Below are 15,724 nucleotides of genomic sequence, written 5' to 3'. Positions count from 1 at the left end.
AATGCCCTGTAGCTTTCAGTCACGTCACACTAACTTCCTAATTTGCTGACACTTACATTACTTGGAATAAGAATGTTCAATTCACTCCATGCCAGTAAACTTGTGATCCTTCACATGAAATGGAAAATTGTTTGTTATGATCGTTTGTGCTCGTTTGCACAGAATCTGATCAAATCACGACACTTTCACATCGTGAACTTTTGATTATAGCTAGCCAAACTTCTTTACGATACGTAACGTAAAAATTGGGCGCTATGATCAACTTCATTAATGGGAATGCACTGAAAAGGACAACCACTTCACAATCGGAAACATACTAATGATATAAAATGTAGCTTTTATGGATATCTTCTCGCATTTTCTAACACAAAGTTTCCTTCCTTCCTTCCTACAAGAAGTGTAAATCTACGATTAAGAGTTAAAACTTCGTACTGGTGAATTTGAGTGCGTTTTATTATGAATCAGAGCCAAAGTTCTTCGGAATTGTATTTTATTATAATGATATAGCTTTCTCCCATAAGCAAGTATTGAACAAAGTGACTGTGATAACTCATTCTTACCAACGTACTTTTTGCTGTAAGCACAACCAAAACAAATGACATTCAGATTATTAGAAAATAACATTATGTCCAAGCTTTGGTTGTGGTCACTGTACAAGCTTCGTGTCGACAACATGTTCATTTTCGTATAGTAAAATGCTTGCTTGGTGAGTCATAGTCAAAGACAGCTTTTCAAATTCTGAACATTAACCAACCTTCTACAAAGCTCACAAGATAAGCTACCAAGGTTGTGAGGACAATTGCATTGAATAATGTCACGTTTGCCAAGTTGACATTTCTTTCGTCGAATTCTTCTCACAAGTTGAAATTCTATGCCGCATAGCAGATTGTCTTAGCAAAATGAATCTACTTGGCTAATGAGTCATAATCAAGGAGGTGTTTTCAAATTCTGAAAATAACACACCTTTTGATTATGCTCACAAAACAAGCTAACCGAGAATGCCAAAGTTTTTGGTCATTGCATTTGGTTATTATGACATTGGCTTCTCCCATAAGAAAGTATTGAATAAACTACGTCGTTTAGCCGATTGCTCATCAAAATGAATCTACTTGGCTAATGAGTCATAATCAAGGATGCGTTTTCAAATTCTGAAAATAACGTACTTTTCGATTATACAAGTTCCAAGATTCACAAAGCTACCGACAATGTCTTCATACTTCAATTTGTTGTTTATAAAATCAAAATTTTGACATTAAGTCACTGATTTTGACACTGATTTCTCCCATAAGCAAGTATTGAATAAAGTGACTGTGATACGAAGGTACTTCGGCTGAAAGCACAACCAAAGCAAAAGACATAGTATTATTAGAATCAATACGATCAAGTCTTAACAAGCTTTCCTGACTTTCGATTGAGATTCGGTATCAAGATTCTGCTCTTCAAAATTTTATTCGGCATTCCAAAAACAGGGAAATGCAGATAAGAAAGAACATTAATGCAAAATATTGAATAAATATTTTCCGGCGAAAACTTTTTACTTGGATTTTCAGATTAATAACAATGGAACATTTATTCTTCTTTTGAATGAAAGAGAAATTTTGCTTTCCCATCAAACTCACTGATGTAAGCTGAAGGTGCTATGGTACAACTTGATACATGTACGGAACACAAAGGTCAGATTCAAACTTTTCAAACAGATGAACCATGCCATGTGAAGGTAATTGGTCAGTCAGTCAAGGGTAGCTAACGGGACGTTTAATCGTGTCAACACATTTGCCAGAATAACGTAAAACAAGATATTCCCCTTGACTATTGAGCTTGGTTAAAAACATCACTAAAAAAGCTAACAAAGTTTTCAAAACTTTTGCTGCATCGAAACTCTAACAAAAATTTTCAGCTATTAAAACACAGACCATTGCTTAGACAAACCCTTTAAATTGGACGCTCAGCTTTTGAAATCGATGTTCTATATCAATGGGCACGATCTCAAGGAGCAGATCTTCACTATGAAATGAAGACTTCGCCATCAGATCATGCCCACAAATATAGCTTTTGTTGATCAACCAACTGACTCAAGCATCGCATTCTACTAGAGTTTACAAATGTTCAATTGTGCGTTTTTATAGATATATATATTTAGTCCCGCAGCTGAGATCGAAAAAAGTGGCTAGAAAACGATTTTCATGATGCATCTCTTAGATTTTTGGAGGAAATGTGCGAATTAATATGTTTAGTTTGTTAAATCGAAAATCGATAATTTGCTCCGTCGTAACTTTTTAAATACAAGTTGGCTCAGCCGTGGCTGTTCTTACTTTTTCGTGACTAGCCTCTGAAATCTGACACTCAGTTTATTCTTAATTTGTTCTTAGTTATTTTTCAGCCAAATCTTACTTAAAATCATTCTGTCAACCGATCTCTGAAAATACTGCTCGCGGCGAATGAACTTGAAAATACAGAACAGAAATGTTCACAATTAAACAAATAAATCTAACGAAAGAAGAATGAGAAAGGCATTCTGTTCTTTTGGAAACCGATAAGATAAGGAGAGGGTTGCTCAAATCGCATTCTTATAAATTTAAGGATCGTTTGAAGGATAAAAATCTTAATGATGGGAAATTTTTTTGAATGTTTCTTAATTAGTTTACAGTGTAATTGAACAGATTTATTAAAAATACCTTAATTAACACTACACTAATTGTTGTGCTAGTTTTTGAATCCGCAAATGTATGAAATATACCTTTCTTTAAATGTTCCTTTTATTACCCAAGCAAAGCTCGACAAATCCCTTTCTCCTTCTATCTTCACCAAACGTCTTTTTTTGCCTTTTTTATGTCTTTTAATATTTTCAATATTTGTTTTATTTGACGTCAGTTTTTTTGTAAGTGACGTTGGTATTCTAAATGACTGTTCATATGGTGTGGCTGTTTGGCTCACTTGGGTGGAATCCCAGCCTCCTTTACTCTTTCGTATTACAAAAGAATACTGTTGATATGGCCAGGTTTGCCCACCTTACTAATATCCCACTTGATTTGAGAATGGTCCCAATATTACTATTAAATTTCCAATATAAACGGGACAGCCCGGCAATGGGGTGGAAAATATTCTCGAAGATGTATACTATGCTATAATCTAAGACAAATTACTATCTAAGAAATAAGCCCAAAGCCCAAGAAAATTCTCAAACGGGCTTTTTGCTGCCGAAAAGAGTTTACAGCCGGTAGAGTTTGCCAGTCTCCCGCCAATTTTTTTCCGTATACAGTTCGCCTTAACGGCTGTAAACCCCGCGCGCATTATATTTTCCCGCCTATACTATGACTATAACGGACCATAACCACAGATATCTAAGCCCGAAGGGCTAGATAGGCAACTTTAAGCTTTCTCCAGCAATAAATAGTGAAGCAAAAATTTGACTTTTTAAATTTCGTACCGATGGATAGGATCTAGCATTTTAATTGTTTTCGGAGCGCGAGATCAAAAAACGTAGGTCGCAAACGCTATTTCGCTATCTCTCAAACCGGTGAAAATGCATATTTTAGTCACGTGACTCTGGTAGGAAATCCTTCCAAAGATGAGCTTCACTTTTTGATAAAAGCTGCAAATCTAGCCCTTCGGGCTTTACAGATATCTGTGACCATAACATAGTCTATCGAAGACGTTACATTGCAACTGTTTTTGCGAATGAAGACAGTGAAAATAGATCACGTGACTTCAAAAAAAGATTTGATCTCATTTAACCGAGCTGGCTGGAGGTGTCATGGAGGTGTTCCATATAATCTCAAGGAGATACTACCATTTGTATTAGAATTTCAAAAAAAAGATTTTTTGCAATCTCTGGCTATATATGAATATTGATATTTGTTTTTTTCTCAGTTTTCGTGTTACTCAATAACGGCAAATATCGGAAAAACTTTGACCAGCGTATGCGGAAAGTCCTGCAATAATGATGCTCTACTTTCATATTTTCACAATTTTTGATAATCTCTTTCCTTTTTTTTCAGTACGAACAGCCTGTGCGCGAATCAAAAAACCTATCACCTGTAAAATACGTGTTTATGAAAGTATCGAAAAGACTGTCGAATACGCAAAAAGATTGGTACGAGCGGGGGCTAAGGTAAGAAGATTGGAGAGTCTGTTATAAATGTTGACATTTGGTGCTCAGAGTCATTCACAATAGTACAAGAAAAACACATGACCATTGATATCCTGCTGTATACTTTACTTCCTAACTAGTTGAGAGAAAATAAATACAAACTCTCGATGACGGAATTAATTTGTGGAGCTTTGGAGATTTTGCTCGCCAGCTGGAAAGTACTACTATAGTTTTCTACTGAACCAACTATAGACATACAAACAGAATAGATATTTTTTGTGTAGTCTAGGATTTTTTAGACAGTCTTGCGATTACTTTCATGGGATCCAGGCTATTTAAGAACTGAACGGAACATTTGAAGGAGCGGGGATTCGAACAGGGGACCCCTTATGGATGGACCTAAAGAGAAAGGGAACAGGTTTTGGCCGGAGATAAATAGTCCTACAGCTACGATCACTGTGTACATAAAATAAACACGGTACACAGACCAGACCACATCATACATACACACCCCTGTCTCAGTGCCCCGGTGGAACCTTTTCCCTCAGTGGGGATGAAAATTTCTATTGAAATCCCAATAGGGATAGAAAATCTATTGCTTCCAGCTCAAAAATTCCAGTGGGGATGGTTTTGGAGTCCAAATTTTTCCATTCAATTGTCAATGGGGATAGAATCATAGGCCAATTTCCCAGTGGGGTTGAAAATGTAGGGTATTTTTTTCACCGGGGACGATTTTTTGGCCTATTTTTCCACCGGGGCGGGGGTCCACTGGGTTTTGTGACACAGGGGTGTATATACCTACATTATGAGAGCTAAAGAAGTACAGAATGCGCTATTACCTAAACTTTCCTTTTTCTCAGATCATCACAGTTCACGGTCGACGTCGTGAACAACGAGGCCCGCTCACCGGTATTGCAAGTTGGGATCATATCAAAGCGGTCAAGGAGGCTGTTTCCGTGCCCGTATTTGCTAACGGAAACATCCAGTATTTGCGGGACGTCGAAAAATGTATAGAGTATACCAAAGTGGATGCTGTGATGAGTGCAGGTCGGTCTCCTTTCTCTCTTATTAGGTTTTTAACTATAAATACGCTCAACTGGCAGGAGGAATCATTACAAACCTGGAAATCTAATGTTTGCAGGGATGTGTTTTTATTTACGTTTAGATAACTTTGTTTTGAAATGAAAGTCTCTAAAAAAAATAAAGGTAAAACATGGGGGTGTTATTGACTAAATAGGAAATTGTTTGAAATTTTTTTTTTTTATCAATTTTACAGTCGGACCTGCAAGATACTGAAGTTGAGCCAGTGCGGTTAGCACGTTCGACAGTATTCACGTAGGTGTTAGAAGTAATTCCATCAGTTATATGAGGTTATTCAGACAATGTTTTTTTTCACTTTTTAGAGGGTGCATTATACAATCCCGCCATATTCACAGGGCGGCAACCGCCCGCATGGGAGATGGTGGATAAATACTTAGCATACTGCAATCAATATCCCACCAATTTGAGTTATGTGAGAGGACATTTATTTCGCATGTGGCAAAAGTGGTATGTTCAAAACTCTTTTTCTCTCGTTTGAAAAATTATTTCAGGGAGTAATTTTCGTAGATTTTGCAGTTTTCTGTTTAGCTCAACGCAGATAAAATAGTTTACCCCTCCCCCTGATTACCTTACCCAAATATATAGAAGTCGACAACTGAAAAAATATTCTTTTTTAATCGATTAAAAGTTCGTTCAACGAATCGAGAGTTTGTGAAATCCAAAAATAATACTGACCACATTCCTATCTGACTTTCTCCAAACCTAGTTACCCCCTCTCGATTTTCCTAATAAATGTTGAATTATTGATATTCTCTTTACGATATATTGGCAACAAAATGCAGCCCAATTGAGCGGTGTTTCTAAATTTCTTGGGTAGTGACTCAAAATTCGAAACCACATGAAACACGAGCCAAACAAAATTTGAAATTGTTCCTTTTATTGAAAAGAAACTATTTCAAATTTGACTTCAAATTCATTAATAAATCACATAGCTTGTTTGTTTTCATTACCATTTCTGTTACCATAGAAACATTTCAATGACGTATTCAGTATTAAATTCTTATTGCGGCAAGTCTCTCTATCGATAATCAAAAATTTAAAATTTAAAATTTAAAATCTTAAAAATAATTTTGGATACTGAGGAGTTGATTCACGAAAAAATGAAGAAATGTTATCTTCTTTCTTTGTTTATCATTTTGCTGTTGATTACAAATACTTCACCTAACCAATATCACCTCATTACATCTAATGGTCATCCTTCTAAAGACCCTTACTTCACATTTTCATCCAAGTTCAAAGAACAATGTATAAGTGTCTGTGGTACCACTTGTAAATGCCATTCCTACTCCATCAAACAAACATCCAGTAATCATTATGAATGTCAATTTTTCGATAGTGCTACCATGCGTGAAGATCTGGTCAGAGTTTCTTATCGAATTCGCTACTTCATCAATGCCAGGGATTGTAAAGATTGGTACAGCATTGGAGCGAGGGCGTCGGGTGTTTACAAGGTGAACTGGATGGGGCGTTTTTTGAAAAATATCAGATGCAACATGGATATTGAGGGCGGAGGGTGGATTGTTTTCCAACGACGATATCAGCCTCGCCACTTAGATTTCCAACGCTCTTGGAATGATTACAAAGTAGGCTTTGGTGACCCACATCGAGAGTTTTGGCTAGGAAACGATTTTATCCATGAAATGAGTGTCTCTGCGAAGCATGATTTTTTGGTGCACGCTGAAGCGTACACAGGCGACACCGCCATCTCAAGATACGGTGAATTTTACATCGATAACGAGAGTCAAGATTATACTCTTCATTTCAATGAAACTCTACTGACCGGGATAGAATCTTTGACGAGTCGACAAAACCTGAACGGAATGAAGTTCCATACACGTGATCGAGATTACGGATCACCTTGTTTTCCAAACGGTCACGGTCCGTTCTGGTTTAATAGATGTGTGTGGCTTGATCCGAACCGGCCCGATTATCTCCGCTGGAGAACGTATGCCGGTAGTGATGTGATTCAGGAAATTCAATTGATGTTTAAAGCTACAGGTCCGAACTAAGGACAAATTAGAGACTTTTCTGTACGGTATTGTTCTTCAGTCTCGGATGGATTTCATTACAAAAGTTATAAAAAGAGGCTTTTCCGTCGTGAAGCAAAATTTGACGAAGCTAGGTGAATTTTTTTTTTTTTTTGCTAGCGTGAAAAACATCCAAGAAGTTTTTTTGATATTAAAACCGAACTAAGCAAATTTAATTAATGCTCATTAAAGCTACATGACCGAACCAGGAACAAATTGACAAGATTTCCAAAGTAAACATGTTATAATGTAAATGATTTGATCTGAACAGTCAGTAACCAATGTTTCACAGTTTAATGCTGTTTCTCGTGAATATGTATGCATCTTGAAGCCATTGTAAACGATCACAAGAAATCTTCAAATATGTGAAACTGACTTTTAAAACTTGCGAGACAATGGATGAGTTCAGCTTTGGTAAAAGCGGTCCCACACTAGGATTGTTACATGCAGTTTTTTGAAAGAAAACATACCTATTGTGTAATTAGGTAATGCGTTGTTTCATTTTCCTAAAATTATAAATTGAATTTATTTATTTTTCATTTCAATAAAATATCGCACACAATGTCGACTTTTATATACAGATATAGACAAAAATACAGGCTGTTTGTAGGAAAAAAATAAGATCTAGCTGTTTAAAAGTCTTCTATATAGTTTTTTGAGAGCTTTCGAATGGTATACTTGATAATGTCTGAAAATTAGTTTGAAATTTTCAAAAAATTTCGCCCTTAGGGTTTTGCCTGGGGAAAAAAGAAATATCCCAAAAAAGGGATGTTCCACCAGTGGGATTTTAGGGGATTTTTTTCTGAGGCATAACTATCCTATAGAGAAGGTCTGGAGAAAGTTTCAGCTATATCTTATTTTTTCCCGTAAATTATGCTAAACAACCCCACTAATATGATAAAATTGTTTTTAAAAGATAACCTCGCACATATCACCACATTTTTTTTGGGTGAATTCACGCTGAAAGGCTGCATGCAATCTATTGAAAAATTTTCACCTTGCACATGAATAAAATAAAAGTAAATTTATGTATTTTTTCATTAAACCTTCGTTTAATTGAAGGTCATTTAGAATAAAATCTACCGAAGATAAAGACCATTTAAGAATAGGTAGCTTGATCCTCAAAGAACTAAGATTTTTCTTCAAATTAGATAAAGGTTCGAATTACCGAGTGTATTTTGAATAACTTTCCAGCTGAGGGGATTAATGTTCGATTTACAGAAAAATTAATATAAGATTAATAGAGATTGGAATTGGAGAGATTTGACTGATTTGTAATCATGTCCCACATCGATTAAGTTCTTCTTCTAAAGCAATGTTTAAGATATTTATGTATGATATTGCAATATATTGCGAACAAGAACTGCACGAATCTCGTCTGCACTTGCCCATCGATACTTAACCTCGGGTGAGAACCTCTGTACCATGAAATCACGACAGATCATTATAAATTTGTTCCAAACGTTTCGGCCTTATCTGAGGGGGCTAGACTATATGCAAGTGCCTTCGTCGTTTTTTAAAAAGACCAATAAATCTTTGTTGATGCTCAGTTGTTCTAATTTTTTTTACATTTCAAATATTTTAGGGCAATATTGAAACGTTGTAGCATTGTAGCCGGTGTTCACTTCTTTGAACCTCAATTCCGTGATTCCAGGCTTATGAATCTGCTGAAAATGTTAATATTTTCATTGTTCTCTACCATGAGTGCATCAACTCTCTTGTCAATTTTTGAGGGCTATAAAATAAAGCATCTTGCAACTTTTCACGCTCTGGAATCTTAAATACACCCTTGTATGTCTCACAGCTCCGGCGGAACCGTTTCCTCAGAGGGGATAAAAATTCCTTTTGAAATCTCAAAGGGGATAGCAATTTTAATATTCTATGGTTAAAAATCCAGTGGGGATGGTTTTGGAGTGCAATTTTTAAACATTGGATCTCGAATGGGGATAAAATCAAAGTAAAATTCCCAATGGGGCTGAAATTCCAGGGTATTTTCCCATCGGGGACGAAACTTTTACGAAATTTTCCAGTGGGGCTTGGGTCCCAGCGGGTCTGTGACACAGGGGTGTTTAAATTAAAAGGGAACTTTTGACGTTTTCTAATACTTTGCTTTACTCTGCTTTCAGTTTGGACAATTTCCCAGAACTGCGCCATCCGCTAGGTAAAGTAAAGAAATTCGAAGATATGTGCAAAATATCGGATACGATCAAAGAAAAAGCCAAGGTGAGAGAGACAGATTATATTTTTGATCGTAAAACTTCTTCTTCTAACTGTGACTGATTCAAATTTACCTTCACGCTTATATTTGGTCTGGGAGATTCGACGAAGTGGATCCATCCTGTTTATAGATGTTTAATTGCCCTATAAATTAAGAGCGACCCTTACAGGGCGACCCGATGGCTCCCTCTTTAGCTGCTGAGCATGCGAGAGAAAGGCGGCATTTTAAGTACCATTTTGTAAATCTTTGCTTTGACCTGGCTGGGGATCAAGTCCACAAGATTGCCCATAGTAGCTGGATGCTATACTTTCATGCTACAGCTTCTTATTTCAAAAATACTATTTCAGTACAGTTTCCAAACCAGTTTTTAGATAATTTACCATCTCCCGTCTATTAAGTACCTAACCATAATCTATTCCATTTGTAGGCGATCGCGGACAAAGAAATAGAGGAGGGTAAAGACAGTGAGGAAATCGGTCAACTTCCCTTTTGGAGATGTCAACCGTACGTTAGACCACCGTAAGTAGAAACTAGGTGTAGGAAATTTTGTATGAAATGCTAGAGATGGTTTTTATTTACTAACTTTATATAATTTCAGGTGTTTGCCCTCTGTCGGTCGCACCACAGTTATTGAAAGCTAATATTTTCCAATACCTTGATAGAAGGTATAACCAGATGGTTTGAGTTTGAGATCCTTTCGCTATTAGATTCTTTCCATGCTCCTGAGCAAAACTTTCAAAAGTTTTTGCCTAACTCTTTTCCAAAGTTGAGAAATGACAATTCGAACTTTCCAAAAATATAAACATGTTAAACAGTTCTCGACTCTGCCAGATTACATCTATACATTTTTTCAACAAAAGGTTATTTGTGACACTTCATAAGGTTATGACATGGGGTGTGTAGGTGTAATCTAACTCTCTCGTCAACAGTATAATACTGTGAGTGGTCCTAAACCCGACAGCCCTGCGTAAATTCTCTAAAATCTCTGTTCAGTAAATCAAATATCTCAGTTTAGTTTACACTTTGATATCTTCATTGCGTCACAGCGAAAGTTTTGTTTTTATAGGACCCGTTCTCCTTGCAGTTCAAAGGGGTGGTTTCCATTTCCTAGTTTTGGTTTGAGCAACATATTTAGAAACTTAATTTCAATTTCAATTTTGAACAAGCAGACTATTTCAGGAGATGTGTCCTAAATTAGCGAAATGCGCAATTTTTGCCTCCTTAAATCCAAAAAGCTTCTCTACCTCACTTAGACCAAAAACAACATCGGGCGAGAAAAGGCCACTCGAAGAGGGCGGTGAAGAGGCGGATGCAAAAGCAAAATTAAAACCGCCCTCCAAACGAAAAGCTATACGTGAAAAACACCATCAGCACGGCAAAGGCGCATTCCCTAAAGGTACCTCAAGTTTTTTTGACTTTTTTTTTTGTTGCTTTTTTCGCTACCTTAAGGGAACTTTTTTTGGCGGGAACTAATTTGGCGGGCAGCAAATAGCTTTAAATTTTTTAATTTTGGCGGGAACTTATTTTGGCGAACAGTGAATTTTTATTAATTTTGGTGGGAACTAATTTTGGCGAATAACAGCGTAAATCTCTTCTATTTTGCCTTATTTTGAGCAATTTTGATGAATTTCAGGGGTTATTTAGGCAAGGAAACAAGAAATTTAATTTTGACGGGAACTTATTTTGGCGAGTGAGCAAATTATTTAATTTTGGCGGGAACTAATTTTGATGAATTTCGTCTAAATTCGCCAACTACGCCAAAATTAGTTCCCGCAAAAATAAGTTCCTGCCAAAATAAGTTCCCTTGAGGTGTACTATGAAAAATGTTTCGATCTCAAGCATTGTTTAAGGCGTACGCTTGTTTAGGTCGGTGTTTTTCTCAGCCTTATTTTTTTATGAGAGCTCAAATAGAAGATTTCAGTAAAAACGGCATAGAATCTAGAATCATATACATCTGATTGATGTCCTGATGACAGGAATGATACCTTATCGGGGAAAACTTCGTCGGGGAAAAGTGACAAAATTTTGGACAAGTCACGAATATTTTCCCCGACGAAAATTTTCCCCGGCCTTAATGCGTTTACCAACTACCAACAAGTGACGAATTTTTCTCCGACGAAAATTTTCCCCGACGAAGTTTTCCCCGATAAGGTAGTCGACCTGATGTTTCGTATTCCCGGTCGGGTTCAACTGCCCTTGTTAATAAGCCTGAAAAATATTTCGGTTGGACCAGTTAATACCCGAAAACGAGGGTAGAGTTTAGGCCTCCCACTGCAAACTCCACGAGGCAGTCGGGCGAAATTCTGTCATCTAAGCCTTCCAGATGTTGAAAATTATCCCCGAACTTCAGAGATATAGCGTGTCGGAAGAAAATTTCTAAATAGTGCCAGTACAAGAGATAAGTTTGTGAGGATCAAATATTCTTTCTTTGCTTCATAGTTCCAAAAGACAAATGGCCGCTTTGCGTGACGTGCAAGAACAACCCTTGGGTAAGTTAAATATGTTTTGACATTTCTTCATTTGGAACACACAACTCCGTAGCCGTGCCAGTGCGAGAATAGCCATTTCCTTAAACTGGTCACCTGTCAATTAGCAGTTTTGTCAGTTTGAATCTTTTGCTCTCATTATGTAATTATTTCAGTTTTTCTTTTAGGGGGTTGGAAACGAATGCACAATTTATCCTTTCCCTGATTGCTTCGTCCCAAATGTCCTAAAATTAAGCAATTTTTTATTGAATTTTCCTCCCGATTTTCTTTTAATCTTAATTGAAAAAGCCTATACTAGGCGGCTTTTTTACGCGGTAACGGACATTTCATTTTTCGAATTGAATGTTTCGAGCCCTGGTGAAATAATTGAGTTTGCGTCAAAACACTTGAGAAAGGCTTATTTTTTCCCAAACATCATCAAAGTGTAAAAAATTATTTTTGGTGAATTCCCCTTTTGCGTAGCGTAAAAGTTGTCCTCCTTTACTTTTAAAACTTTTTTGAAGAACATAATATATTTTGACAAATTTGACTGGGAAATATGCAAAAGTTGGCTTGGAAAATCGCATGCAATTATTCTTGTTTTTTTACAGGGCAAGAAATGTGAACACAATTTATGTAAAACTTGTTGTAAAGATATGACCGCTATCAAAGTACTCGATTGTTCAGGTACGTTTTCATTTTTTGTTTACTTCATACTTGTAGTTTTCTAGACGATCTATTCGAGAGTGAAATGGGATGCTAAAAATCAGGGTTTCACTCCGGCAAATGACAAATTATAATTCCGGTGGAGTTGAGATTCTAAACTGGCAAATCTTTAGCAATGTATTGGTTGGTGTTATGACCATCGGTTGGCGAATAAAATTTCTAGACCAGTGATTTCTGTAAACAGGTTTGCTTAGCCTTAATAAACAACTTGAAAACTTATAACTAGCGTCTTTGTTGTTTATTCGAGCTCTACTCCACTCGCCTTTACTCTGATATTATTGATACAGAAAAAAAACATTAAATGAATGAAATGAAATTGAATTTCGTCTTGCTTTCTAAAAGATCTAGTATAACTGGCCTGCCAACATCCTTTATTTATCATTTTCGTTGTTTTCGAAGGTCACAAATTCAAATTCTTATTCAACAAACTGAGACGTGAAAAAGAAGAGGAAGAAGAAGCAGAAAAGCAGAAACAAAATCCTGAAAATGCACCGCGCCAAGACAAATATATAAAAGCTGGTGTCAATGTAGACGAAAACCGGAACGGCGGAGAAAAAAACAGTGATAATGATGCCAAAGATCCGAATTCGATCATTGCCACTTGATGAAAGCATCGGAAAGGTTAACTTTCACATCTACCAAAGTGAAGTACCTTCTATTTTGGAATGCATAGTTCCTTTGGAAGTTTGATTGGGTTTGTTTTCAATCACTGCGAACTTTTCATCGAGGCTATGGGTGTACCGTGCGAATCTCTAGTATAATGTCCGTCAAGCTGAATCGTAACGGAGCGTCTGCGCTGTGCAGATTTATTCCCGAATTTTTATTGCGGTACAAAAAACTCATAATCAACACTATGTTGAATTGGATTGAATTTAATCAAAGAATTTCTTTGGAAGAATCTTTGAATTTTTGTTGCGAGGAGAATTTGTATTAGTTTTATTTTATTATTTCTAACTTCTTGAAAATCCGAAACAAATCGCAGTACGATGTTGCGGACCCGGCAAAGGATTTGCTCAGACCGCTGATGTAAATTCAAATGAGGTTGGTTAAATTAATAATTCATTGGATCAAGAGAAAATCACTTACTCTAAAGTGCCTAAATGGAGGGTGTTTTGGAAGAATTAGATTTACAAACACGTTTATAAAGAGCCAGAATTTTTATCTTCGAGTTTAAGAAAATTGTAAGTTTACTGTTTTATTTTAGCTAGGACACACCTCTAATTTTTGCTCTTTTCAAGGAGCAAAGCTTTAATTGAAATTTAAGATCTTAGTAGATTGATTTTCCCCTGATTGCTAAGGCGTACTTTGAAAATAACTAGTCTTTGTTTTTTAATTATTCACGCGCTTTGTCTAAATATATATTTTAACAGATTTTATGATGCACCTAAACTTAAATCAGACAATTCATAAACCAACACATAAAGACGGAAATATTTTAGACTTTTTACTAACAAACAATCCAGATATGGTTTTTGACTACCAAGTCACTGCTACCATTCATTCAGATCACCATATGGTCCAATTTGCAACCCATATGACTTTCGACAAAACTTGTAAAAATTTTACCAAGAAAACCTCACACAACAAATTTGACAATTTTAATTTTCACAGCCACAAAATTAATTGGGAAAATATTAAAAAAGATTTACTAAATGTTGACTGGCATGCTATTTTAAACCCCATTTCAGACCAAGACGAACAATATGATACTTTTCTTGATAAATGCATAAACGTTATCACTGAAAATCAAGTCCCTTCAAGAATGTCAAAGAAATCAACAAAAACCATTATACCCAGAGATAGAAGAGTGCTGATGCGAAAATGCCTAAAGCTAAAGAAAAGGAAATCAACTCAAAAGATTCACCAAAAACTTATCGATATTGAACTTAAACTTCAAGAATCATACTCCAATGAAAGAAAGAACCAAGAAACAAATGCTACTTCGAAAATAAAATCCAATCCAAAATATTTTTATTCGTACGCAAAACGCTTTTCAAAACACAAACCGAAGGTTGGACCATTGAAGGATCCAAAAACCAATCAACTGACAAATGACAGTCAAAAAATGGCAAACATTCTACAAGATCAATATACCTCTGTTTTTATGGAACCACTACCCAACTATAACTTGCAAGAAATCACCGAAAATCAACCAAATCTAAGTGATATCGACTTCTCAGAACAAATATTATAGAGGGATCGACACTTTATCCTCCAATGCTGCAGCAGGACCTGACGGCTTCCCTGCAATTTCTTAAAACAAGTCAAGTCACAGATTGCGGCCCCTCTCTCTCTAATCTGGAGAAATATACTTGACAAAGGCTAACACCTCAACTTTTGAAAACCAGTTTCATCACACCCATCTTTAAAAAGGCAACCAAGGCCTACCTGAAAACTATCGACCTGTAGCATTAACTTCGCATGTAACAAAGATCTTCGAGAAGATTGTCAGAAAACGGCTACAAAATCATCTAGAAGAAAACGACCTCTTTAACGATAATCAACATGGATTCAGGTCTGGAAGATCATGTCTTAGCCAACTTCTTTCGCACACAGAACGACTCATCCATCACATTGAAAAAGGACGTAACGTTGACGTTATTTACCTTGATTTCAGCAAGGCATTTGACCGTGTAGATCATACAATCTTACTCCATAAAATCGAGAGAAATGGTATAACTGGCAAATTACTGCAATGGATCAGATCCTTCCTTACCGGTAGGACCCAACAAGTATCTGTTGACTACATCCTCTCCAAAAAAGCAGAAGTCATTTCTGGCGTCCCCCAAGGATCAGTTCTTGGTCCACTTCTCTTCCTGATAATGATCCAAGATATTGACACTAACATCCTACATTCATTTCTATCTTCATTTGCCGACGATACACGTTTAATGAAGGAGATCTCTAATAACACTGATGTTCATTTTCTACAAAACGACTTGATGTGGTGTATCAATGGACATCATTAAACAACATGCAGCTCAATGGCTTGAAGTTTGAACATCTTAAATACGGAAAAAATGAAGAACTGAAAGAACACTCAAGTTACCTCTCAGACACTGGCTCTCCTATCGAAACCAAGATGGACGTGAAGGAT

At 36.4% G+C, this 15,724-nt stretch overlaps 1 protein-coding gene across 1 annotated transcript in view; it reads left to right on the top strand.

Moving 5' to 3' along the window:
* LOC136822389 (tRNA-dihydrouridine(16/17) synthase [NAD(P)(+)]-like) overlaps positions 1-13,703 on the top strand; it is a 40,744-nt gene extending 27,041 nt beyond the window's left edge. Inside the window, exons 4-12 of the mRNA XM_067078639.1 lie at positions 3,999-4,111; positions 4,951-5,137; positions 5,494-5,638; positions 9,345-9,441; positions 9,864-9,955; positions 10,690-10,832; positions 11,876-11,925; positions 12,513-12,588; positions 13,027-13,703. Of these exons, the coding sequence (XP_066934740.1) occupies positions 3,999-4,111; positions 4,951-5,137; positions 5,494-5,638; positions 9,345-9,441; positions 9,864-9,955; positions 10,690-10,832; positions 11,876-11,925; positions 12,513-12,588; positions 13,027-13,232 (1,109 nt within the window). The 3' untranslated portion in view covers positions 13,233-13,703. The remainder of the gene's footprint in view (positions 1-3,998; positions 4,112-4,950; positions 5,138-5,493; positions 5,639-9,344; positions 9,442-9,863; positions 9,956-10,689; positions 10,833-11,875; positions 11,926-12,512; positions 12,589-13,026) is intronic.
* The last annotated feature ends 2,021 nt before the right edge of the window (positions 13,704-15,724 follow it).

This window comes from Clytia hemisphaerica, unplaced genomic scaffold, assembly GCF_902728285.1.
Source record: "Clytia hemisphaerica strain Z4C2 unplaced genomic scaffold, Clytia hemisphaerica genome assembly, whole genome shotgun sequence".
NCBI classification, from domain to species: domain Eukaryota; kingdom Metazoa; phylum Cnidaria; class Hydrozoa; order Leptothecata; family Clytiidae; genus Clytia; species Clytia hemisphaerica.
This window is presented reverse-complemented; position numbering and strand designations above follow the sequence as displayed.